The sequence below is a fragment of the Bos taurus genome, chromosome 7, assembly GCF_002263795.3.
Source record: "Bos taurus isolate L1 Dominette 01449 registration number 42190680 breed Hereford chromosome 7, ARS-UCD2.0, whole genome shotgun sequence".
In the NCBI taxonomy this organism is placed as follows: Eukaryota; Metazoa; Chordata; class Mammalia; order Artiodactyla; family Bovidae; genus Bos; species Bos taurus.
Genome location: NC_037334.1, coordinates 12,378,008 through 12,401,413, shown reverse-complemented (window position 1 = coordinate 12,401,413; position 23,406 = coordinate 12,378,008). Strand labels below are relative to the sequence as shown.

Genomic DNA, 23,406 nt, shown 5'->3' with positions numbered 1-23,406 from the left:
CATTTTTATCTCTCTTAACTGGCAGGAGGAAGCAAACTAGTGATATTTTTTCCTTCTCTATACAAATTTAAAAAGAGGTTTCTCTTAAAATACTGTGTTGCCATAATGACACCTGGTTTCACCTGAAGTTAACTATTCTCAAACCTAGAGATAACCAATGCATTTCTCTTATGGAAATGTTTGTCTTAAGCTATGCTAATGTGCTATGCATTTACCCCAGACTCTGTCTTCAAGTTGGTTCCGCCTCTTGGCTCAGAACCTACTTGACAAGCCAGTATGTTATACTCAGATATTGTTTCCCTAATCTCTGTAAATGAAACTATTTGTATGGTGATCTGCCCTTCTTCAAGATTCAAGTTAATCATTTTATGGTCCAAGATGAACCATTTGGTGCCAACATTATCCCAAAATGCATCTTATGGGTGAGGGGCCTGGTGCCATTCTGAGTTTTAAGACATTCCTTTCTTTTATTAACAGACTGCTAGTGACTATATAACATCCAGCTGAAGACTAGCAGGGGGGTACTCTTTCTGCCCCCTTCTGATGCCTATGTCAGAAGCTTTCTCTATCCCCTTTATACTTTAATAAAACTTTATTACACAAAAGCTCTGAGCAATCAAGCCTCGTCTCTGGCCCCAGATTGAATTCTTCTCCTCCAGGGGTCACGAATCCCGGCGTCTTTGCGTGATTCAACAACAACCTTTCATAGTCAAGGCTATGGTTTTTCCAGTGGTCATGTGTGGATGTGAGAGTTGGACTGTGAAGAAAGCTGAGCACCGAAGAATTGATGCTTTTGAACTGTGGTGTTGGAGAAGACTCTTGAGAGTCCCTTGGACTGCAAGGAGATCCAACCAGTCCATTCTAATGGAGATCAATCCTGGGTGTTCATTGGAAGGATTGATACTAAAGCTGAAACTCCAGTACTTTGGCCACCTCATGCAAAGAGTTGACTCATTGGAAAAGACTCTAATGCTGGGAGGGATTGAGGGCAGGAGGAGAAGGGGATGACAGAGGATGAGATGGCTGGATGGCATCACTGACTCGATGGACGTAAGTTTGAGTAAACTCTGGAAGTTGGTGATGGACAGGGAGGCCTGGTATACTGCGATTCATGGGGTTGCAAAGAATTGGACACGACTGAGCAACTGAACTGAACTGAATGAGACTGAATGCCACGATCTTAGTATTTTTAATATTGAATTTTAAGCCGACTCTTTCACTCTCCTCCCTCACCCTCATCAAGAGGTTCTTCACTTCCTTTTGCTTTCTGCCATTAGAGCAGTATCAACTATACTTAATAATAATAATTAAAAAAACCCTTTATTTTCTTATTCCTCTGTTCTCTTCTTAGGTGCTATTATTACAGAGGGAGCGCAGCCCACCCTGAGTTAGTAGTCCCTCAGCCTCCTCTACCCGAGGCAGCCTGAAGGCTTGGGGGCTGGAGCAAGACCTCTCGGAACCCTCAGTTGCTATGGTAATAACAGCCATAGTAAAAAATCACTTACTATGGGCCAGGTACCCTTTGTTCTGAGAACAGCAGTTCTCAAAGGGGTTCAGAAACTTGGGGGCCACTGAGACCCTTCCAGGGGGGTCCATCAGACTGAACTGTTTCATTTTTTTAAATAAATATTTGATACTACTTTAAAACATTATTTTTAGCCTGTGGGAATCTTTGTTCCTTGACCAGGGATAGAAGCCATACCCCCTGCATCGGAAGTAGAGCATCTTAACCACTGGACCACTGGGGAAGTCCCTGAACTATTTAAAAATATTTTTTCTTTGAACTATTTTTAATATTAATGTTAAGATGTCCTTTGCCTCTGTCACTTTTTTTCTCTCACATGTGTGTGGTGGAGTTTCCAGGGGAGAGTCCCTGTTGCAACAGGTGGGATGCAGAATCAGATGTGAGAATCCAGTTGTCTTCTGTTCACTGGACATGGAAGAGATGCAAAATTGGAAAACAATGTCTCTCTTTTTATGGAATATTTTTGTTTTGGAAAAGGTGGTTATTTTTCATTAAAAATGTTATTTGTTATCGTGAGTAGATGGATTGTGATTTAAAAACTAACAGTTTTTAAAATTAGCAGTTTTATTTTTTTTGTTTTAATCTACAAATGGCAAATATCAGTAGCTATAACCCATATAAACAGATGTATATATATATATATAGGTTTTTTTTTTGCCATGTTGCACATTATATATAGGTATATATAATTTATTTTTTCTTTTGGTGTTGTGGCATGTGGGATCTTAATTCCCTGAATAAGTTCTATGGCCCCTGCATTGGAAGCTTGGAATCTTAACCACTTGACCACCAGGGAAGTCCCCTCAAGTATATTTTTTAAAGAATGGAAAGAGGTACTGAGACCAAAGTGTTTGAAAACTGGATGTAGAAGAATGGTCCAACCCAGCCCGCTGCCTGTTTTTATAAATAAAGTTTTATTGGAACATAGGCACACCCACTCCTTTGCATAAGGCTGCTTTCCTGGTGCAATGACAGAGCCAAAGAGATAGAGAGACCATCTGGGCTACAAAGCTGAAAATACTTACTCTTTGATCCTTTAAGAGAAAGTTTGCTGGACTGATGTAGAATAATGCATTTAATCTTCATGAACAGCTCTATTACTGTTTCCCTTTTGCAGATGGGAAAATAGAGGTACAGAGAGGTAAAGTCATTTTCCTTAGATCACACAGTCAGTGAGGCTGGGGCTGAGCTAAGCCCCTCAGGGTCAAATGACTGACTCCAAAGTTGGGGTGTGGTAGATGTCTTTGGTTAGTGTCCCCCTTCTTGGCCTCTGATTCCCCTTCATATGGTACTCCGTTGTTCCTTGAAGACCATCTACCTCTCCATGATTCTCTGAAGCCCTTTCTTGGGAGAACCAGGAGTTGCATTTTCAGATCAAAGGCCTTTCATGTCAGCCTAAACAAGGGATGTGTGGGTCACTATGTCATTTCCGACTCTTTTGAGACCCTATGGACTACAGCCCACCAGACTCCTCTGTCTATGGGATTTTCTAGGCAAGAATACTGGTGTGGGTTGCCATTTCCACCGCCAGGGGATCTTCCTGACTCAGGGATTGAACCTGCATCTCCTGCCTTGGCAGGTGGATTCTTTACTACTGAATTACCTGGGAAGCCCCTGAACAACAGGTATAACTGGCCTTTTGCTCACCTAAATCAACATAGCTTTCTGACCTCCTGATGTTATTAACAATGGTTTTTGGCTGTTGACTATATTCACAGAAGCATTCACAGAATAGGCAGGGAGGTAAGACCCTGGGGGTGGAAGGTGCTCTACCCCCTTCATCATGCAGCCAGCTTCTAGAAGCCTGGAGTGGGAGGATGCCGGCAGGTGCACTGCGGGCTGATGGGCAGATGGACAGATGGGGCTGGGGGTGGAGGGAGGGCAGGCTGTCAGTCCCTTCTTAAGAACCCCACCCCACCTCTGATATGCTGCCCTCACCTTGAACTGGCCATGACCCTCTTCTGCTATCGACAGGCTGCTCTGAACCTTGACCTCTAGGTTCTAGGACTCTCTGATGGCTGCGGTAATTCAGGGGCATCTTAGGAAAGTCTGTGAAATGGAATACAGCTTGGGATGGAGCCCTTCAGAAGCAGCTTCTTGGGTGCGGGTGAGTGGGGTGGGAGCGCCAGAGGCCTCGGGTAGGGCTCACCTCCCACTGGACTCGGGGGTCCTGAGCTAGGCTTCCAGGTACCTCCTGCAGGGTGTTTCCAATAGGAATTTTGCTAATATTTGAGGCCTCACACATTCTCTTTGGGGCCTCACTGGCCGGATCATGCAGGAATATTATCCAGCAAACTGTGGAGCCGTGGGGAGGTGGTGGTGGGGGGTGGTCTGAGGGTGGAGGCATGGGGCGGTGGTGGTGGGGCTCTATTGCCCTGCTGTCCCCCAACCAGGACAACCAGGTAAAGACCCAGCCAGTGTCTCTGGCTTTAACTTTTTTGCAAAGAGTCCTGGCTGGAGAGCTACCGCTTTCTCATCCTTAACCACTTTCCAAGTGCCTCCTACCAAAGTACCCCCAAAGAGACGTGGGGAGTACTTTGCAGAAGCTATAAAGACCACTCCAACACAGAAGCCCTTTGATTCAACTTTTTTTTATTTTTTTTTTTCTTTTTGAATGTCATGCAATAATTCACAGTCCCAAGCCCACAGTTTTCAAACAAGGTAGGAAAAAGGAAAAAAGAAGCAAAGGAAATCAGTGGTGGTGTTTTTTTTTTCTTTTTTCTTTTGTTATTTCAAGCAGGACCAAATGTCAGAAAAAAATGCTTCTTTTCTCAATCATTAATTTTTTTGTCCTTTTTAAAATTGTTTATTTTTTTTTAAATTGATTTCTGCAGGCAGTAATAGTAGGGTTTGGTATAACCAGCAAGCACTCCTGTGTGTGTCTGAGAACGTGTGTGGGGTATGAGTGTGTCTGGTGGCGGTCTGTGTGGGACGCTGCGTTTCCTCTTCGCTTCCGGCTTCTAGCCACACACACACACGGGCCACCAGCAGGCGTTCACCAGGGAAAGGAAAGATTTCAATTGAGATGATAAAACTCATCAATAGAAGCAATTTTTTTTTCTCCCCGTTTTTCTTTTAAAAATGTTTTTTTTTTTTTTTTTTTGAAATTTCCATTTTCCCCAAGGTTCTCCAAAAATGGCTGAGTTAATTCGAATCCCTTGGCTGTGTGGTTTGTCTGCCCCCGAGGGCCCCCCGCCGTCGTCGTGGGGGATCGGGGCTGGGTGGGGGGCGCCGTCGCTGCCCAGGAGGGTCTTTCCGGGACACCCTGGTGTGTCCCGGCCCTGGGGACTCCCTCCAGAGTCCGGGGTCGTCCGGCTGGTCCTCTCCTGGGCCCTCCCGGGCCTCCCCGCCCCCGTGTGCTGGGCAGGTGGCAGCGAGGTGGCCCCGCGGCCGGTGCGGCTCCTCCCCGAGGGGGGCGTGTGCGTGGGGTGCGTGGGGGGGCCGGGCGGGCGCCACCTCGCCCGGGCTTAGCACCAGTCATCGTCGTCGGTCTCGCTGTAGGCTTCGTGCAGGCCTTTCCGGGAGCCCGGCCCGCGGGGCCTGGCCAGTCCGTGGGCCGGGTAGTAGCCGTTCGGGAGTCGCCGGCCGTGCCTGGAAGGCGAGGCGCAGGCCGGGCCCGCGGCCCGGGGAGTCCTGGGCGAGCACCCGTGGCGCGCGGGGGGCGGCGCGTCGTAGGCGGCGGCCCGGGGCTCCTCCTCCTCCCCGCCGCCGCCGCCCGGGCCGTCTGGCTCGTCGTAGTCGGAGCCCCGGTAGTAACCGTGGTGGTGCCGGGGGCCCGGGGGGCCCTCGGCCGCGTGCGCGCCGGACGCCGGCCATCGCGCCCCGCCGTGGCGACACGGCGCCCTGGGGGACTCGCTCCGGGCCGGGCCCGGGATCCGCCGCTCCATCGCGGGCGAGCGGCTGCTTCCGTGGCCTCCCGTGGGAGGCCGCTCCCCGGCCAGGGGCTCGGCCACGGGGCCCGGGTACCTCCGCGGGCCGCTGGGGGCCGTTCGGCCCGGCCGCGCCGCGGGCTGCTGCTGCTGCTGGGGACCCGAGCCGCCGGCCTTACGGATCACGGGGGAATAGGACACGTGCGGCCGGGGAGTGGAGGGGGTCTGGGGGAGCTGGCGGCGTCCCCGCCGCGGAGTGCTGGTACCAGATGTTGAGGGGGCTGGGCTTCCACTTACGGAACTACTGCCCTACACGAAAATTGAAACAAAGGAAATCAAAAAAAAAGATACAACAAAATCAACCAGAAGGAGACGGGAGGAGACACAGAGGACGGGAGGGTGGGGAGCGAAGGAAAATTCAGAGGACGGGGGAGGAGGGTGGGCGGGGAGGACACACAGGACGTTCAAATGGAAAAAAAGGAAAAAAGCAACAGCCACAGGTGGGAGGAGGAGGAGGAGGGGACAAGGAGGAGGGGGAGTGAGACAAGGAGGGTCGGGGGAAGTCGAAAACCAACACAACAAAGTGAAAAGAGAAATGAGAAATGGAGTTTTGTAAGTTTCGGGGTTAAAAATAGCAGAAGTTTCAAAAATTACTCACAGGCGTCCAGAGGACAGAAATCATAATTGAAACAAAAAACGGAAGCTGGGTTAAAGGAAAGCAAAAGGCAGAAGGTAGCCAGGGTGGGCGTGAGTCGTAAAGACCACTGCTGGCCCGAAACTCAAACGTGATCCACAACCAAAGAGGAAGCAGCTGCGGGCGGCGGGGAGCGGGGTGGCAGGCGGGCAGGGGGCTGGGGTGCAGAGTGGGGAGCCAGAGTGGCAGGGGCCAGTGTCCACCCCTGCCCGAGCCCAACCCCCTGGCTTGGGGAGCCCCATGGTGGGCAGGTCAGAGATCACGGCAGGAGTGGGGAACCCCGCCCAGAGGGGGCTGTGGGCTGTGGCCCCCCATCCTCTCCCGGAGGGGTCCACAGTGCCTCCTGCCACACCCACCTGACGGTGGGCCATGTGCTCCCGGCCCTCACTGGGTGAGCGGGACCAGCGCTGGTCACGGGCCCGGGGCCGGCCGTGCTCAGGCCGCTCCTGGGTGTAGCGCTCCTTGTCAGGGGGCGGGGGATGGTGGTGGTGGTGGTGGTGGTGGTGTTGCCGATGCTTCCGGTCCTTGGGCCGGCCCCGCTCCTGGTCTCTTTCCTTTGATGGCAGGTCCCCAGACTGGGTGGTCATGCTCAAGTCTGTCCCCAAGCCTAGGGCCGCATGGGGTCAGACAAGACAGATGGCTGTGAGGAAAGGGCAGCATGGGACGTGCATGTGGGCGGCTTCTAAGCAGGACTGCGGGCCCTGCGGGCACCTGCCCTTGGGCCCAGGGTGGCTTGGTGGGTGTGTGTGGGGGAGCTGGTCACCAGGGTCTGAGCAGCAGCTGGCGCATCTCGGTCCCCCTGGGTCCTATCCAGGCCCTTCTGTCTTTCCTTACTCAGTGTTTACCCTGCTCTGCCTTCTCCCCCATCTCCCCTGCTCTGTCCCCTTACACAGCCTCCGGTCCCTGGGCCTTGCAGGGCGACCCACCTGTGTCCACGTCCGTGTAGCGGCCCAAGGAGCGCTCGGAGGTGCGGTGGCCACGGTCTCTGCGCCTCTGGTGGTGCCGCTGGTTCTCCTCGGGCGGCACCCTCTCCAGGGAGTAGTCGTCCAGGCGCCGGGCCTTGGGGCCCAGCACGGAGGCCGAGCGCTTCATGGGGCTGGTGTCTGAGATGGTCTGGGGTGGGGGGGAACAGGCTGGTGGGCTGGGGTCAGTGGCCGGGACGCAGCAGTCCCGGTCTGCCCCATCCGCCATCAGTGATGAGGTGTGACCATCCAGGGGTGGGATCTGGTTGGGGGAGCCCTGAGCCTCAGGCTCCAGGACTCCTCTGTCCCCTCCCCAGCTCCTCCTGGGTTCCTCCAGGAGGCCCCATTCTCTCCACCTCCTGCTGGGACAGGCAGGTTGGCTGAAGGGCAGAGCTTCTCCCATCTGGAGTACAAACCTGGGAGCCCTGGGCAGCCCGGCCTGCTCTCCAAAGCGAGTGAGGAGCCTCAGCCTCTCCTTGCTGCCAGGCCTATCGGCCCAGGGCCAGGCACCCAGCACACACAGTCCTCCTTGGCCAACTGGGACCGGACTTTCCTGCCCACCTGAGTCCAGCTTCTATGGGAAGCCTTTGAGGGACTGGCCTGGCATTTGAGACCCCCGGGGGGACCTGCTCTCCTCATCCTTGGCCTGCAGCTTGGGGGCCTCTGTGTTTGCTGCACCCTTGGGTGGAACTGGGTTCCCTGCGGCTGGGAGAGGAGAGAAAGAAGACAGAGCAGACTTGCCCAGGGCTTGGCCCAGTGGCACTGCCTGAGACTGGAGTCTTAAGGGACTCGGGGCTGAGACCAGAGGTTCATAGGTGGTGTCATGGGAAAGAGCCCCCAAGAAAGAGTGAGCCAGGCAGGGCTACAGGTCAGGCTTCTTGGAACGATGGACGCCCGCCTGCCAGGCCTGGGGGCCTCTGAAGAGAGGGTGGGAGGTGGGGGGTCAGGGCGGGGTCACCCCTCCAGGGCACACGTGGGGCACACAGAGAACACAACACATGAGGATGGGGCTCCACGGGGTGGGGGGCAGGGGTGTGGTCTGCGAAGAAAGGGTGGGGTCCGAGGACCCGGAGAGATGACAGAACTCCCACGAGGGGGGGTGGGCGGGAAGAGGGGGCCGGAGCCCAGCTGGGCGGCGCGGGCGGGCGCGGTACATACACTGAGGTTATTCCCACGTGGCCGGCCCCTTCTCCTCTGTCACAGCCCCACGGGATGGTGCACACAGAAAAAACAGAAAGAAGGAAATAAATATAAAAGCCGAGAGGGAGAGGGAGAGGTGTGTGGGAGATGGAGGAGAATGCCAGGGTCGGGGAGAGAGAAGAACCTGAGGTGGGGAGGGAAGGGGGAGGGGGAGAGAGGTTAACGTCCCCGGTGTGTGGGTGACCCCAGGCCCGGCTGGCCTTCCTCCCATGGGGACGGAGCACACAGATGGCAGAGGCACGAGACCGACAGATGGGGCGACGTGGCCGCAGGCGCCTGGCCCTGGACTCTGCCTCATGCAATGCGCCCAGCCCTGGCTCCGCTGACACTCAAAGCTTCGGGGGTGGGGTGGGTGGCCGTCAGCTGGCTTGTGCCCCCCTTCTCCTGGGGCCCGGAAGCTCGGTCCTGGTTGGGCTTTGGGGGGCCCATCGGGATGGGACTGGACAGTCACATGCAGGCTGGGTGCCTCCCACCCAAATTCCCAGCAGCCAGAGGCCACACCCCTGGGCGACCCTGGCCCAGCCAGGCACAGCACAGCCCAACCCCTGCCACCCCCACCCTGCGCAGATGCCACGGCATAGCACACGGGCAGCCTGCCACAGTCAGACATGCCGCCCTGTCTCTCAGGTTGGGTGGACAGCCCAGCCATGCTTCTGGCCCCTCTGTCCTGGGGGGCCAGGGGCAGTGGGACCCTGCCCCCTGACAACCAAGCCCGCAGCTGGGTAAAGCAGCCACACACAGACACGCGTCAGGCACACACACCTGCTTCTCCCCAGCGGCTCTCACAGAGACCAGACAAACGACTCCCAGGCCCCACCCCAGACATGCTACCAGGTCCTGGGACCTGCCAAGTTCCCCAGAGCATGTATGATGTATGAGCACACCCATCCCTGTGTGCATGCGCCTCTGTGCGCATGCGTGTGTGCGTGCGTGCATGGCTATTCTTGATTGCAGCTCTCACCGGGGCCTGACACATCCCCTCCCATCCCCCATCCACATCCCCGATATGTGTCCTCCATATCCTCCGGCCTCAGCATCCCTAAACGGAGCAGAGACAAACCCCGAGGCGGTGGCCATGGTGCCCTGCCCCAGAGGAACCTCGTCCCCTCTCAATCCTCTGTCAGGGAGAAACTAAGAGGATTGGGGCCTCTGAGGGTTCCAGAGGTGTGGACCCTGCCCGCTGCAGCCAAGGGTGCAGAAGTCCCCCCCTGCCCTGGGTCCCTGGGCTGCATAGGGAAGCTGGGACTCCAGAGGCCAAGTCCAGTCCCCAGGGTGGTGGGTGAAAGCTCTCACCTGGTTCTCGGCAGGCAGGCGGGGCATGGAGGCGGCCCGGGCCTGGCCTTCAACGGGGAAGTAGTGCTCACTGTCAGAGTAGCCGTCTCTGCCCATCTCTCGCATCTCCACAGACTGCGGGGCAGATGGCGAGGCTGGGTGAGCCCCGGGGCCGCCTGGCTGGGGGACCCCGGGGTAGAGGGTTGGCTGGGTGTGTGCAGAGCTGCAGGTGAGGGGCCCAGACCCCTCCTTCTTGTCCTGCCCGGGCCGGGGAGCCAAGGGGGCGCTGGGGCCATGGAGGTACCTGAGAGTTGGGTTGGCTATTAGGCATATCAGTGGGGGGGCCCCGCTCTGGGCTCCATGTGCCCGTCTTCTGGAACATCTCCTGGGCCCGCTGGGTCACCCAGGATGGGCTCTCTTTCATGCCACTTTCGTGAGCCATCCTGTGTGGGGTACAGAGGCCAGGGTGATGGTGGGCACTCTGGTGGCTTTTGCACCTGGCACCCCGCACCCCTGTTGCCCTGCCTTCTGGCCAAGAGGGACACTCACAAGCCTCCTCCTGGGTCCAGCTGGGTGGAGGGGAGGGCGTTCTGGCCAGGCCCCCCCTCCTGTGTTGGCGATGGGGGCTCCATGCGCTGGAACATGAGAGGTGTCCGGTTCTGGGGAAGCAGAGAGCAGCGTGTGTACACAAGGTGGCCAGGGGGTGGGGGGAGAGGGGACAGATGGAAGAGGGTATCCCAGGCTGAGGCTTTGGTTTCAAGACTGCAGTGAGGAGGCTATGGAGGGTATGCTTAGCCCACCCATGGGGTGAAATCCTAGAAGCCATTCTTGAAACCCACCCCTACCCTAAAACACACACACACATTCAAGTCTGATCCATCAGCGAGTCCTCTAGACTCTTCCAAATCCATCCATAACCAGATCACTTCTCACCGCTCCATGACCCCCATCCTGGTTTTCATCAGTCTGGCCGGGACCACTGCCCCCTCCCAGGCTCCCAGCTCCAGCCCTTACTCTCCATGGCCACCAGAGAGCACCAGTGAGCAGCGGCAAGCGATCACTTCCCACCTCTCCTGAGGCACCCTTGTGGCTCCCACTTCACTCTGAGCAAAAGTCAAAGGCCCACAAATCCTGAATAATCCGTCCTGTCACCTCCCCACTCTCGTCTCCTTCCCCTGCCCCTCTTGCTCACTCTGTTCTGCCATACTGACTTCGCTGCTATTTCTCAAACTCATGGTCCTGCCTCAGGGCCCTTGCACTGGCTATTCCCTCTGCCTGAAACACTCTTCCCCTAGGTATCTGCTTGGCTCTCTCTCCTCTTCCTTCAAGTCTTTCCTCTGATGTCACTTCCTCAGCAATGCCTCCCAAACTACCCCTTTCAAATCACGTTCCCTTGCCCGCCCCCCTGCTTTTTCTCGTGGCACTTACTTTTTTCTGTAGTGCGATATAATTTCATCATCTATCATTGGTGGCCTTCTGCGAACTGGAAGGTCTGCTCTGCAGGGATTCTGGTCTGTTTTGCTCACAGACACATACCCAGAGCTGAGAAAGGTGCCTGGCACACCATAGGTGCCCCATAATTAATAAAAAAAAAAAAGTTTATTTGTTCTGCTTATTGGATTATTTGACTGCACTGGGTCTTAGTTGCAGTATGTGGTATCCAGTTTCCTGAGCAGGGATTGAACCTGGGCCCCTTGCATTGGGAGCGTGGAACCCTAGCCACTGGACCACCAGGGTAGTCCCTGCCCAGTAAGTGTTGGTGGAGCAAATGAGTTACTCCACTTTATGTCTCCTTGGCACTGCCCTCCTCCTTCAGTGACCTGTCCTGGAGCCTGACGTCATCCCACTGTTCTGGTTGGTCCTCACGGTGACAAGGGAGACACTGTCTCCCAGCCTGGGTGTCCACAGAGTGATGGACAAAGGAAGGAGCGGCTGTCAGGGCTGCAGCCATACCTGTTCCTCGCGCATGGCCTGAAGCTTCTTGGCCTTGCTCTGCCGGTAATACTCCATGATCATCATGGCCGCATAGATCTTCCCCACTGTCAGGTCCGTGGCTGGGGGCACAGGATGAGCTCACCGTGGGTGAAGGCCCGGTATGCACCAGCCCCGCCATCCCGAGGCCTCCTCTTCCCTCCCCCATCTCTGTCCCAGGCCGGGCCTGGCTCTTACACTTGTGGGGGGTGACCAGCAGGTCCAGCGTCTTCTGGGACAGATTGGGCCAGATGGCCATCATCTCCTTCCGCAACTCAGCATCCATTTGTTGTTTGTCAGCTCCACCTGCGAGTGGGAACAGAGAGGCATCAGCTGGCCTCTGGGGAAGCTGCAAAGCCATAGGCTCCTTCTGATCCAGGCTCTGGGGTCCTGGTCCCCAGCAGGGCTGGGGCCTTTGAAAGACTGTGTGGGAGACACTCCAGCATCCAGAGGGACTGGCCTGGTTCCCACTTCCCAGCTGCGTGACATGGGTGTTAGTCTACTGTGCTGTGCCTCAGTTTGCCCATCTTTGAAATGGGGATGATGGCAATAGTACCTGCCTCAGTGAGTTATCTGAAGATCAGAGTAGTTGATGGGCAGCATTAGAACTATGTCTGCTGTAGGGAGCCTGGGGTACGCCTCAGGGAATAGTCCTGATAGAGGAGGTTTGTCCCTCAACCAAATTTCCCCTTCTATGAATGCTGACCTTGGAACTAGCTGACCCCTGGCCCCTCACCCCAGCCATGGTGATTACTTGTCTTCTCTGCCTGAGTACATGCGAGTGTAGCCCTTCCTGCCTTCCCTGGGATTGGCTGGGGCCATGAGATGAGTTCTTGCCAATGAGGTGTGAGCAGAGTGAGGTGCCACTTTGGGCATTTAACGGCCAGTGCAGAACCCTCCTGAGTTCTCATTCCCTCTGTCACAGCAACTGGTAACACTGGGGACCGTGGTTGCCCACTCAGGCCTGGTCCCTGAGTGACTAACGAACAGAAGACCCTGCCGACCCTGGAAGACGTTCCCACATGATGCAAGTGGGAAGTCAATCTTTGTTGGTTCAAGACCTTCTTTGTTACAGCGGCACATTCTCATTCATCCTGACTGATACATCAGCCTGGACCCTGTTTCGACTCTTGTTTCACAGCCCCCAACATGAGGCACAGGGGTGCTGTCCTAACATTTACCAGCAGTTAGGGACATTGATTGGAGAAGGCAATGGCACCCGACTCCAGTACTCTTGCCTGGCAAATCCCATGGACGGAGGAGCCTGGTGGGCTGCAGTCCACGGGGTCGCGAAGTCGGACATGACTGAGCGACTTCCCTTTCACTTTTCATGCATTGGAGAAGGAAATGGCAACCCACTCCAGTGTTCCTGCCTGGAGAATCCCAGGGACGGGGGAACCTGGTGGGCTGCCGTCTATGGGGTCGCACAGAGTCAGACACGACTGAAGTGACTTAGCAGGGACATTGATGACAGCTAGAGAAAGGGTCTGAGGGCTTTCTGCTGGGCCAAATATTAACCCTGTGGTTGCTGGATTATGGGAGGAGGTCCAGGAGATATGGGGGAAGGGCAGGGGCTGGCTATCAGCCAGTTTAGTAGTATTTCAGTGTTTGAACCACCATCCATGGGGGCCTGCTGGCTGAATAGCTGACCCACCCAGGTAGCCCCAAGAACCCCCTTTGCCTCCACTCCCTGTCCACCTCTTGTCGCCCACCACCTGCTCTCATGGCCCTTCCTTCTCCCACTCCACTTTCCAGATCCAGCCTAGGACAGTCTTTGGACCTCCTGTGCAGTTTCTTCTCAGCAGATGTGGGTCAAAGCACAGACATCTGCCAGGCACTCCGTGCTTTCATTCATCTTCCCTTGTGTGACTCCAGAGACAGGTGTCTATTTTGAGAAAAATTCTTTCAGAAGGGTCTTTTGTCAAGTCAAGCACAGATCCTATTCTACAGTGAGGATCTGGAGGCAGCAGGGAGCTGAACCGCCTGGACCAGTGTAGTGGCCTCTGCGCAAGTCCTCCCACACCCACCAGAGGGCGCTCGTGAACACCTGAGGGCAGTCGCCTCTGCCCAGGTCCACCTCCCATAGCCCTCCCATAGCCACCAGAGGGCGCCCCCGAACACCTGCATCAGTCACTTGTCTCCGGCGCTCAGAGCCCTTCAAGGCTCTCACCTCACCCAGGGTGATCTCCCCAAGTCCACGAGACCCTGAACCATCTGCCCTCATCTCTATTTTCCCGTTTGGTCACTCTGTTCCAGCCACACCAACCTCCTCCATGCTCCGCAACCACGCCAAGCATCGTCCTGCCTCAAGGTCTTTGTATAGGCTGTTTCCTCTGCCAGGACGGTCCTTCCTACAGGTATCGGTGTGGTTCCCTCCCTCATCCGCTTCAGGTCCCTGCCCAGATCCTTTATCAAAGAGGTCTTCTAGCCGCCTCCCAACCTAAAGCAGCCCCCCACTTCTATGCCTTTTTCTGGCTTTATTTCTCCATTCTGTACTTATCGCCTCATGCTGTTGCTCACCACCTCACTTCTGGTGTCTGTGGGGTCTAAAGGTGCAGAGATCACTGGGGCCAAGCTGTGTGGGGGTGGGGCTGATGGGTGGGCCTGGACTCAGGTTGCGGGAGACCCTTCAAATAATCATCTGTTCTGTAGCTGGCCTTTCAACACCCTTGACACCAACCTATAACAGTTTTTCTTTCCTCTAGGAAAGCAGTTGGAATTAATAGCTACATCTCCCATCCTCTGTAGCTAAGTGAGGTGCCTGGGGCCTCTGGTTCCTTTTCAGAGACATGGGAAGGGAAAGAAGAGAACGTGACATTCCTGTGAAAAGTCACTTTTGCCCAATAGCTTACGTATTTCCTGTCTCGGGTGGAGAAAAGGAAGCCACTTATTGTTATGGATTGAATTGTGTCCTCCCAAAATTCACATTGATGCCTGAATGCCCAATGTAATGGCATTTGGAGATGGGTCCTTCAAGGAAGTGACTAAAGTTATATGAGGCTATAAGGGCGGTCCCTAAGAGAGACAGACAGCAGGCGTGCATACGCACAGAGGAAAGGCCATTGAGGATACAGCAAGAACGCGGCCGTTTGCAAGCCGAGAGGCCTCTCAGGAGGGACCTAACGTGCTGGCACCTTGATCTTGGATGTCCAGTCTCTAGAACTGTGGGAAAGTAAACTTCTGTTGTTTACGTACTGTCTCTGCTATTTTTTTACGGGAGCCTGAGCTCACTAGGATACCTGTTCTTGGTGAATGGTTGAGGCAGGGTCAAGGTTTCTTGCCCTGTCAGACACTGAGGCTGGATCATTCTTGGTTGTGGGGCCGTCCTGTGCGCTGTAGGATTTCAAGCATCCTCGGTCTCTACCCACCAGTTACCAGTAGCGACAACCAAGCCTGTCCCCGACATTGCCAGGTGTCCCCTGGTAGACACAACGCCTCCGGTTGAGAATCACCACCTTAGGCTCCTTCTGCTTCAATTCACATGTTAATCTCTCATTCGGGATTGTTGTTCCCATGGAAATACAGTAAATACCCTGCCTGTGAATCTTTAAGTTGAGAACTTTCAAAGATGCGAACGTGCGTTCCATCAGTGTCAGGCCAGGCATGAGTTAAACTGCAGCTTCCCTCCATGTCCTACTGCTGAGATCCTTCCACTCTGCCATCTTCAGCCTCCTCTCCCTCCGCCGGTCAGTAGCTCTTCTTGCCTGCTCACTCAATTCCAGCCCCTGTATGCCAGCTGTTATGCTATACTCTGTACTTTTTAAGGTACTATACTGTAAGATTGAAAATGTTTTCTGTTTGTTCTTATATATTATTTGTGTGAAAAGCATTATAAACCTATTACAGTACAGTACTGTATAGCTGATTATGTTCATTTGGTACCTAGGCTAGTCTTTTGGACTTAGGAACACATTGGACTTATGAACGCTCTTGGAACAGAACTCATTCATATGTAGGGGACTTACTATGAAGGGAAACTCCTTAGGGGATTTCAAGGCAGCTCTCCCTTGGGGTCATGGGATCCACTCAAGGCTGAATCCCACGTTGACTCCTCCTCCAGGTATGGAGTTGTTAATACTGGGGCTCCCAGGGCGTCCCTGGTGGCTCAGATGGTAAAGAATCTGCCTGCAATGCAGGAGACCTGGGTTCCATCCCTGGGTCGGGAAGATCCCCTGGGGAAGGAAATGGCAACTCACTCCAGTATTCTTGTCTGGAGAATTCCATGGACTGGGGAGCCTCACAGGGTTTCAAAGAGTCTGACATGACTAAGCGACTGACACTTTCACTTTCAAAGACAGAAGGTACCCTTGTATTTGGGCATCAGTCCCCCAGAAACCAGTTGAGTCCCAGCGTCTTCCCCTCCCCTACATCACTCTACACACCCCTGGTGAGCCTTCTCTGTTGCAGGATCTGTCCCAGGCACGTGGCAACATTCAAGAGCTTCTCTTGGGACTTCGCTGGTGGTCCAGTGGTTAAGACTCCATGCTCCCAAAGCAGGGGCCTTGGGTTCAATCCCTGGTTGGGGAACTAACATCTCATATGTCACGTGGCCAATAAATAAATAAACTAAAACATTAAAAAAAAAAAGCCTCCCTGGCATGCCAGGTACCATAAGGGCCAGCCCACTTCCAGTTTCAACAACCAAAACTGTCTTCAGCCTTCCCTGGGGTGAACTGCTGGCACCCAGATAGGAAGAAGGTTTCTTCTCTGTATGGTATTGAAGCCAATGGGCAAAGGAGGTGGTAAAATAAGATGGGAGCACCTGCTGCCATCTCTGTGTTATTTTGGTCTGTTAGAACTGACAACAATTTCTATTAGTTCATCAAAAGCTTCCACTTCTGCCACATGCTCCTTAATATGAAAGTTCTAAAGAATGAATAAATCATCATTTTTCAGGCTAAAAAAAAACCAAAACAAAACCAAAGCTGTCTTCAGACATGGCCAATGATCTCTGGAGGCAGAATCATGCCTGGTTGAGAACCCCTGACTTAAGAGTTTAAACCCCTGACCAGGCTCCCCACCCCCGACCCTACTCTTTCTTTCCTTTCCACAACATTTCTGGCCTTTGAACACGTTACATAGTCTACTTATTTATAGTGGCCTACTTTTCTGTTGCCTGTCTCCCCACAGCCCCATGAGGGCTGGAGGTTCGTCTGTCCTTCCCTGCCACGTGCCACTTGCTGAGCACAGGGCTGGGCACACAGCATGTGCCCAATGGGGCTCTCATTCAGTGAGCTGGTAGTAACACAGGCAGGTCAGATTAATGGTGAGCAGGGCCCTGGGGCACTCCCAGGCACCAAGGCCTTTTTCCTCCCCCTTGTCTTCTAGGCAAGACTCCAGCCTCCTTGACCTTGCCTGAATTCCAAAGGGTGGATTCCAACCGTTGCTAATCAAGGGAGCAGCAGCCAGGAAGCCACTTGAGGCAAGATTAAAGGGGCTGGAGAAACTCACCAAGATTAGGAGAGGGCTCCCCTTGTAGCTCAGTTGGTAAAGAATCTGCCTGCAATGCAGGAGATCAGGGTTTGATCCCTGGGTTGGGAAGATCCTCTGGAGAAGGAAATGGCAACCCACTCCAGTATGCCTGCCTGGAGAATCCCATGGACAGGGGAGCCTGGCAGGCTACAGTCCATGGAGTCGCAAGAGTCAGACACGACTTAGCATCTAAGCCCACTTGAGACCCTGCACACACTCTAATGTTGTCAGCAATCCCACCCTTTCAAAACTTTGCAGAACCATTGTTGTTCAGTTGCTAGGCCGTGTCCAATTCTTTGCGATCCCATGAACTGCAGCACGCTAGGCTTTCCTGTCTTTCCATATCTCCCGGAGTTTGCTCAAACTCATGTCCATTGAGTCGGTGATGCCATCCAAACATCTCATCCTCTGTCGCCCCCTTCTTCTCCTGCCCTTAATATTTCCCAGTGTCAGAGTCTTTTCCAATGTGTTGGCTCTTCTCGTCAGGTGGCCAAAGTACTGGAGTTTCAGCATCACTCTTTCCAATGAATATTCAGGGTTGATTTCCTTTAGGATTGACTGGTTTGCTCTCCTAGCAGTCCAAGGGACTCAAGAGTCTTCTCCAGCTCCACAATTCAAAACATCAGTTCTTTGGCACTCAGCCTTCTTTATGGCCCAGCTCTCACATCCATATATGACTACTGGAAAAATCATAGCTTTGACTAGACAGACCTTTGTTGGCAAAGTGGTATCTCTGCTTTTTAATACACTGTCTATGTTTATCATAGCTTTTCTTTCAAGGAGCAAGCATCTTTTAATTTCATGGCTGCAGTCGCCATCCATAGGGAATTTATCCTAGCAATGGGATTTATGGCAGGGGTCTTGAGCCATGTGGTACCAGTGTGACCTCTAGAGGAGCCAGAGGCTCAGCAACTGAGGTCAGCCAGGCTTACATGACTAATTCTCAATAAATATGCTAGACTCAAAGTTCAGGTGGGCTTGGGTGGTTGACAATACTTCATACGTGTTGTCACACATCACTGCCGGGAGACGTAAGCACTGTGCATGTGACTCCATTGGGAGAGGGTGGAAGCTCCCTCTTGGTCTCTTCCAGACCCTGTCCAGCTGCCTTTTGCCTTTGCAGATTTTAGTCTGTATCTTTTTGCTGTAATAAACCACAACTGTGAGTAAAACAATTCTTTTCAGTTCTGGGTTCTATCAAATCACTGAATCCAAGCCTTTTTTCTTTTTTTGAACCTTCGTTTTGGGCTATCCTGGGACCCCCAGACACAGGTTCTCCAGAGGAAAACAGCAGCTGGGATACAAAGGTATTATGTAGGGGCTTCCCAGGTGGCGCTAGTGGTAAAGAACCTGCCTGCTGATGCAGGAGACATAACAGATGCAGGTTCGATCCCTGGGTGAGGAAGATCCCCTGGAGGAGGGAATGGCAACCCACTCCAGTATTCTTGCTTGGAGAATACCATGGACAGAGGAGCCTGGCGGGTTACAGTCCATAGGGTTGCAAAGAGTCAGACACGACTGAAGTGACTTTGCATGCATGCATGTACCAAGAGCGGGTGCCCTGTTAGACCCGTTTTACAGGTGCGGGAATGGTAGCAGGCAGAATTCTAAAGCTTATCCTTCTCTCCCAGCAAGATTCTGCTTATTCAATCAAATGATAGTCTAGGGACTGCTATAAAAGGACTTTGCAAATGTAATTAAAGTCCCAAGTCAGTTGACTATAAGTTTCAGAGCTGATCTAGGTGGGTCTGATCTAATCAGGTGAGCCCTCTAAAAGCAGAGCATTTTCTTAGCAGCAGAGAAGTCAGAGAGACTTGGAGCACGTAAAGAATTAGATGCCTCCCCAGGAGCTAAGCATAAACTCTGGCGAGAAGCCAGAAATGAAATGGGGACCTCAGTCCTGCAGCCACAGACAACTTAATTTTGCTAACACCCGAATAAGCCCTGGAGTAAATTTTCCCCCAGAGCTTCCAAAGATGAGCCCAGCCTGGCCACCTTGATTTTGGGCTTGTGAGACTGTGGACGGAGAGCATAGTTGAGTCTATCTGGACTTCGACCTACATACCTATATGCTAATAAATAGGTGTGTAATAAGCTGTTAAAGTTGTGGTCATTTGTTACATGGCATTGCTAGCTAATACATGGGCTGAGACTCAGAGCAGGTGAGGTCCTCTGCCAAAGTTTACAATGGAGGACAGGGCAGGTAGGTGGGCAAGCTGAGTCCACTTTTCCACACGATTATAAGAAAGCAGCTGCCCATGATTCTGCTTCCTCACCTCCCTGGGTTGGGACCTGGACCAGTTTCAACCATGTGTGTGGCAACCTGGACCAGTTTCTGTCTCACTGGACCAGTTAGTCACTCAGTCGTGTCTGACTCTTTGCGATCCCACGGACTGTAGCTGGCCCACGTCCTCTGTCCGTGGAATTCTCCAGGCAGGTATACTGGACTGGTTTGCCGTGCCCTTCTCCAGGGAATCTTCCTGACCCAAGGATCAAACCCAGGTCCCCTGCATTGCAGGCAGATTCGGTTTCAACCATGCTGATAAGCAAACAGTCTGGGGCAGGCAGAGCCACAACCCAGACAGGCCCCGGGTCTAGACTAGACGCATGTGCCGGCATGCCTGGCAAGTCCGAACCGCTTGCCTCCGACTTGCTGCATGAGAAAGAAATTAATGTGTGTCAGACAAGGGCCTGAGCCCTGACCCCTCCCCTTCTCCACTTATGCTGTTCCAAGTCTCACCCTCACTCCTGATTCTTTCTCTCGATTTGGGGGCACCCCCTGCTCTCTTTACTTTGATCTGCATGCTTCCTGCTCCAACAATGCCTGTCCTCAATGTGCCCCTCCCCCTCGCCCCACCAGGCACTGTCTCACTGGAAGCTGCTGGTCTCCCTCCCTGAATGTCTTCCTTCCGAGCAACTTCCGGCCTTGGAGCCTCCTTCCCCTCTTCTCCTCAGGGCCCTGGAAAGAACATGTGTCTGCAGTGCGGCCTTCCTTCCTGGTGACCTCTCAGGGGCTTCAGCTGGGTGCAGCCCTGACCTCTCTCTTCAGCCCCACTGAGATTTCCAACCCTCTGCTGGACAATGGACCCAGTCCTCCACTGGCGACTCCCCCAACTTCCTTCTCTTTGGTGATCCATGCGCCTCTGTCCCTGCCCTGCTGTCTCATCAGCTGCCAAGTCACACCCAGTCTACTGTTAGGCCTCTGAAACCCACTCTGGGCAGTCTACTTCAGAGCTGCCCTGGTCAAAGCACAAAACCCATTGATCGCTCATGGTCCTCAATCTTCAGAGCTGCCCTGGTCAAAGTGATTGGCTGTGACCTGGCACAGAATCCATCGGTTAGTCTTGGTTCTCACTCTTGGTCAGTCTTGGTCCTGGGCAGTGCTTAAACACTGGAGATGCCTTTTAGGAGTCAGTGTTGCCCTGCTCTCCACCCACCTCCCTGGCCTCTCCTTTCCACTCCTTCTCGGCCACCTTAGATGCTGGGGTGGCCCCAGGCTCAGTCTTCGGGGGCCTCTTGGTTCTCTTGTCCCCTTGGAGAGCTCCTCCAGTCTCCTGGCTTAACACCTGTCAGCATGTCATGCCTCCTGACTCTACGTCGCCAGCCTAGCCAGGAGGACTCACCATCTCACTTCCTTCAGAACCTTGGGGTGGGGGGAATGCCAGAAATGTAAGTTGGAGAGCCCCTTCTAGCCCCCATGTCCACGTGTCACTGTCAACACCAATCTTTTGCCCTCCCTTGGCCCCAAACCTGCTCCTTCTGTCTCTTCTCTCTCAGGCAACTGGGGCTGGGTCCGTCCTTTAGTTGCTGGGGCCCCACCCCTTGGGGTTGGCCTTTATGCTCTCTTTCTTTATGCTCCACATCCATCCATCAGCAATCTGGTCATCTTGACTCCCAGGAAATATTCAGAATGTGAATACTTCATATGCCCTCCTTCCAAGCCCCTATCCTGTGTTCCCCTGATTTATGTCAGGGCTCCTCCTAGCCCACCGGTCTACCCTGGTGGCTCAGACGGTAAAGAATCTGCCTGCGATGCAGGAGGCCCAGGTTGGATCCTGCGTGGGGATGATCCCCTGGAGAAGGGCATGGCTACCGAATCCAATATTCTTGCCTGGAGAATTCCATGGACAGAGGAGCCTGGTGGGCTACAGTCCATAGGGTGGCAAAAAGTTGGACACGACTGAGTGACTGACACTTTACCTCTCCTAGCTTCCACTGTGGCTAGAGGGAGCTGAGCCTGCCTCTGCTCACGAGACAGCGTGGCGCCCCCATGCGGAAAGTGCAAGTCAGTGCAACACAGCTCAGGGTGGGGTTGCGGAAAGGGATCTGCACCGGCTGGTCCCTCTGCCTGCAGTGCTTTCTCCCCAGGTATCCACGTGACTCCCTCACAGCTTCCTTACGGAGGTCTCCCCCCGCTGCTGGAAGTGTCAGTGTCCTCCAGGCTTAGAGTGGTGTCCCGCACACAGATATTTGCTGAAGCAGGTGAATTTGCTGAGTCCTCTGGCAATGGCACCCCACTCCAGTACTCCTGCCTGGAAAATCCCATGGGCGGAGGAGCCTGGTGGGCTGCGGTCCATGGGGTCTCGAAGAGTCGGACACGACCGAGCGACTTGACTTTCACTTTTCACTTTCACGCATTGGAGCAGGAAATGGCAACCCACTCCAGTGTTCTTGCCTGGAGAATCCCAGGGACGCAGGAGCCTGGTCGCGAAGAGTCGGACACGACTGAAGCGACTTAGCAGCAGCAGCAGCAGCTGAGGCCCTGGCTCCATCCACCCTGCCCCACCTCTCAGTTTCCATTCCTGCCCCTACCTTTGGCAATTTTGATGTCCAGGGCCGTGCGGATCAGAGCCATGAGGGTAGAGTTGAAGTGGACGGTGTTGTCATCAGCGACGGGCAGATCCATCCGCAGGAGCCTCTGCAGAAAACCAAAGGCAAAGGCAATCATTCCCAGGGACCCCTCCGCCATCCCGTAAGCCAGACCCACCCTACCCGGGGAGCCCCAGGAAGAACTCTGAAGGCAGTGGCTAGGGTGCCCCCCACCCCTCAGGTTACCTGTCCCAGTGTTCCATTTCCTGACTGCCCCTGGTGACCCATAGGGGGCGCACTGGGGACTCTCCTATGCTGCCCGTTCCTCACCCGCCTACTGGACCCTAGAAGTGACATTTCCAGGGTTGGCCCGTATCCTTGCCCTGCCCCAGAGTTCTTCTGGACAGCTCCGTTCCATTCTGACCCCAAAGAAGAAGAGCACAAGCCAGATCGCAGCAGACATGCAGCAGCCAGGCAGAGGGGTCCATGGCCACAGCCGCTGGGAGGGCCGCCGGCTCCCCACCCCTACCCCCTGGCTCGGCCCAGACCAGACCAGATGGGCACAGACCACATCATTCCTCCGAGAAGCGGCAGGCAGGCGGCTCCCCGACTACAGATGGGGCGGGCCCCTCTCTGACATGCAGTGAGGCCATGACACACAGAACGGCGGACGGGGGCGCATGCAGACGGAATCTCGAGACTCATTCATAGCTCCGTGGAAAGTGTATCTCAGGGGCATGTCCAGGTCTTGGCTTTTTGTGCGATGGCATGGGGAAGGGGTGACAGGGTGTTCCCATGGCCCAGGGAAGAAAAAATTCCCTGTATCCCAGGCAGGGGCTCTGTCCCCCATGCTTGGTGGCATGGGAGAAGATGCTGGGCTGGTGTGCACCAGCCCAGGATGAGGTGGCATGGAGATGAAGATCGATGTCCACCAGAGCAGACACGGGGAAGCACAGAGTTGGAGAAGGGGATGGGAATGGCAAACTCAGAGCAGAAGACAAAAGATGGGTTGGGGGAGGGTGGTGAGGGAGGCGGTAGACAGAGAAACAGACTGGGCCACTGTGCAGAGCTGTACACTGCACAAAGGGCTCCCTATCTCAGAAATCATGGATCTGCGTTTAAATGACACCTTCCCAGCTGACAGTGGAAAAGTATCATGCTGTCCCCACATGGGTGGATTCCAGTATTTTCCCCACAGACAGAGTGTTCTGTGGAAAGGAGGCTTGTTTCAAATTGGCACAAAGGTGCTTATGAACCCATGGTGGCCCTGCACAGAGACCAAGAAGGAAAGGGCACTCGCCCTCTCTCTTGCACACGCTCACACACACACGACACTCAGCCAAGCAGAGATCAAGAGATGGACAAAAGCACAGGTAGAAAAGGGACAGATGCAGGGAGGGGCTGGTGGGGGCACCTCAGGGGTGCCCAGTGGGAGGAGGAGGGGTAAGGATGTGGGGAGGTGGTTACGTGACACAGGAGGCAGTGAGGTACACAGAAGGGGAGGAAGGATTCTCAGACACAGCGGGGGCCAAGGTGGGATGGGAGAATGGAATGATGGGACCATACTTTTTGGAGGGGTTGACTGTCAAAGTCATCCCCTGGACTTCGTGTGGATGAGTTGTGGGGAACAGA

General features: G+C 54.2%; 1 protein-coding gene across 7 annotated transcripts in view; it reads right to left on the bottom strand.

Annotated features, from left to right (window-relative positions):
* Positions 1-4,097: 4,097 nt before the first annotated feature.
* CACNA1A (calcium voltage-gated channel subunit alpha1 A) overlaps positions 4,098-23,406 on the bottom strand; it is a 253,311-nt gene continuing 234,002 nt past the window's right edge. For 3 of the 7 annotated variants that reach the window (XM_024993853.2, XM_059887938.1, XM_059887939.1), the window contains 10 exons: positions 21,778-21,883; positions 11,692-11,799; positions 11,476-11,576; positions 10,072-10,181; positions 9,827-9,965; positions 9,544-9,657; positions 8,209-8,244; positions 7,015-7,201; positions 6,445-6,695; positions 4,098-5,703 (listed from right to left, as the gene is read on the bottom strand). In XM_024993853.2, the coding sequence (XP_024849621.1) occupies positions 4,993-5,703; positions 6,445-6,695; positions 7,015-7,201; positions 8,209-8,244; positions 9,544-9,657; positions 9,827-9,965; positions 10,072-10,181; positions 11,476-11,576; positions 11,692-11,799; positions 21,778-21,883 (1,863 nt within the window). In that variant the 3' untranslated portion in view covers positions 4,098-4,992. 7 annotated transcript variants of the gene reach the window in all.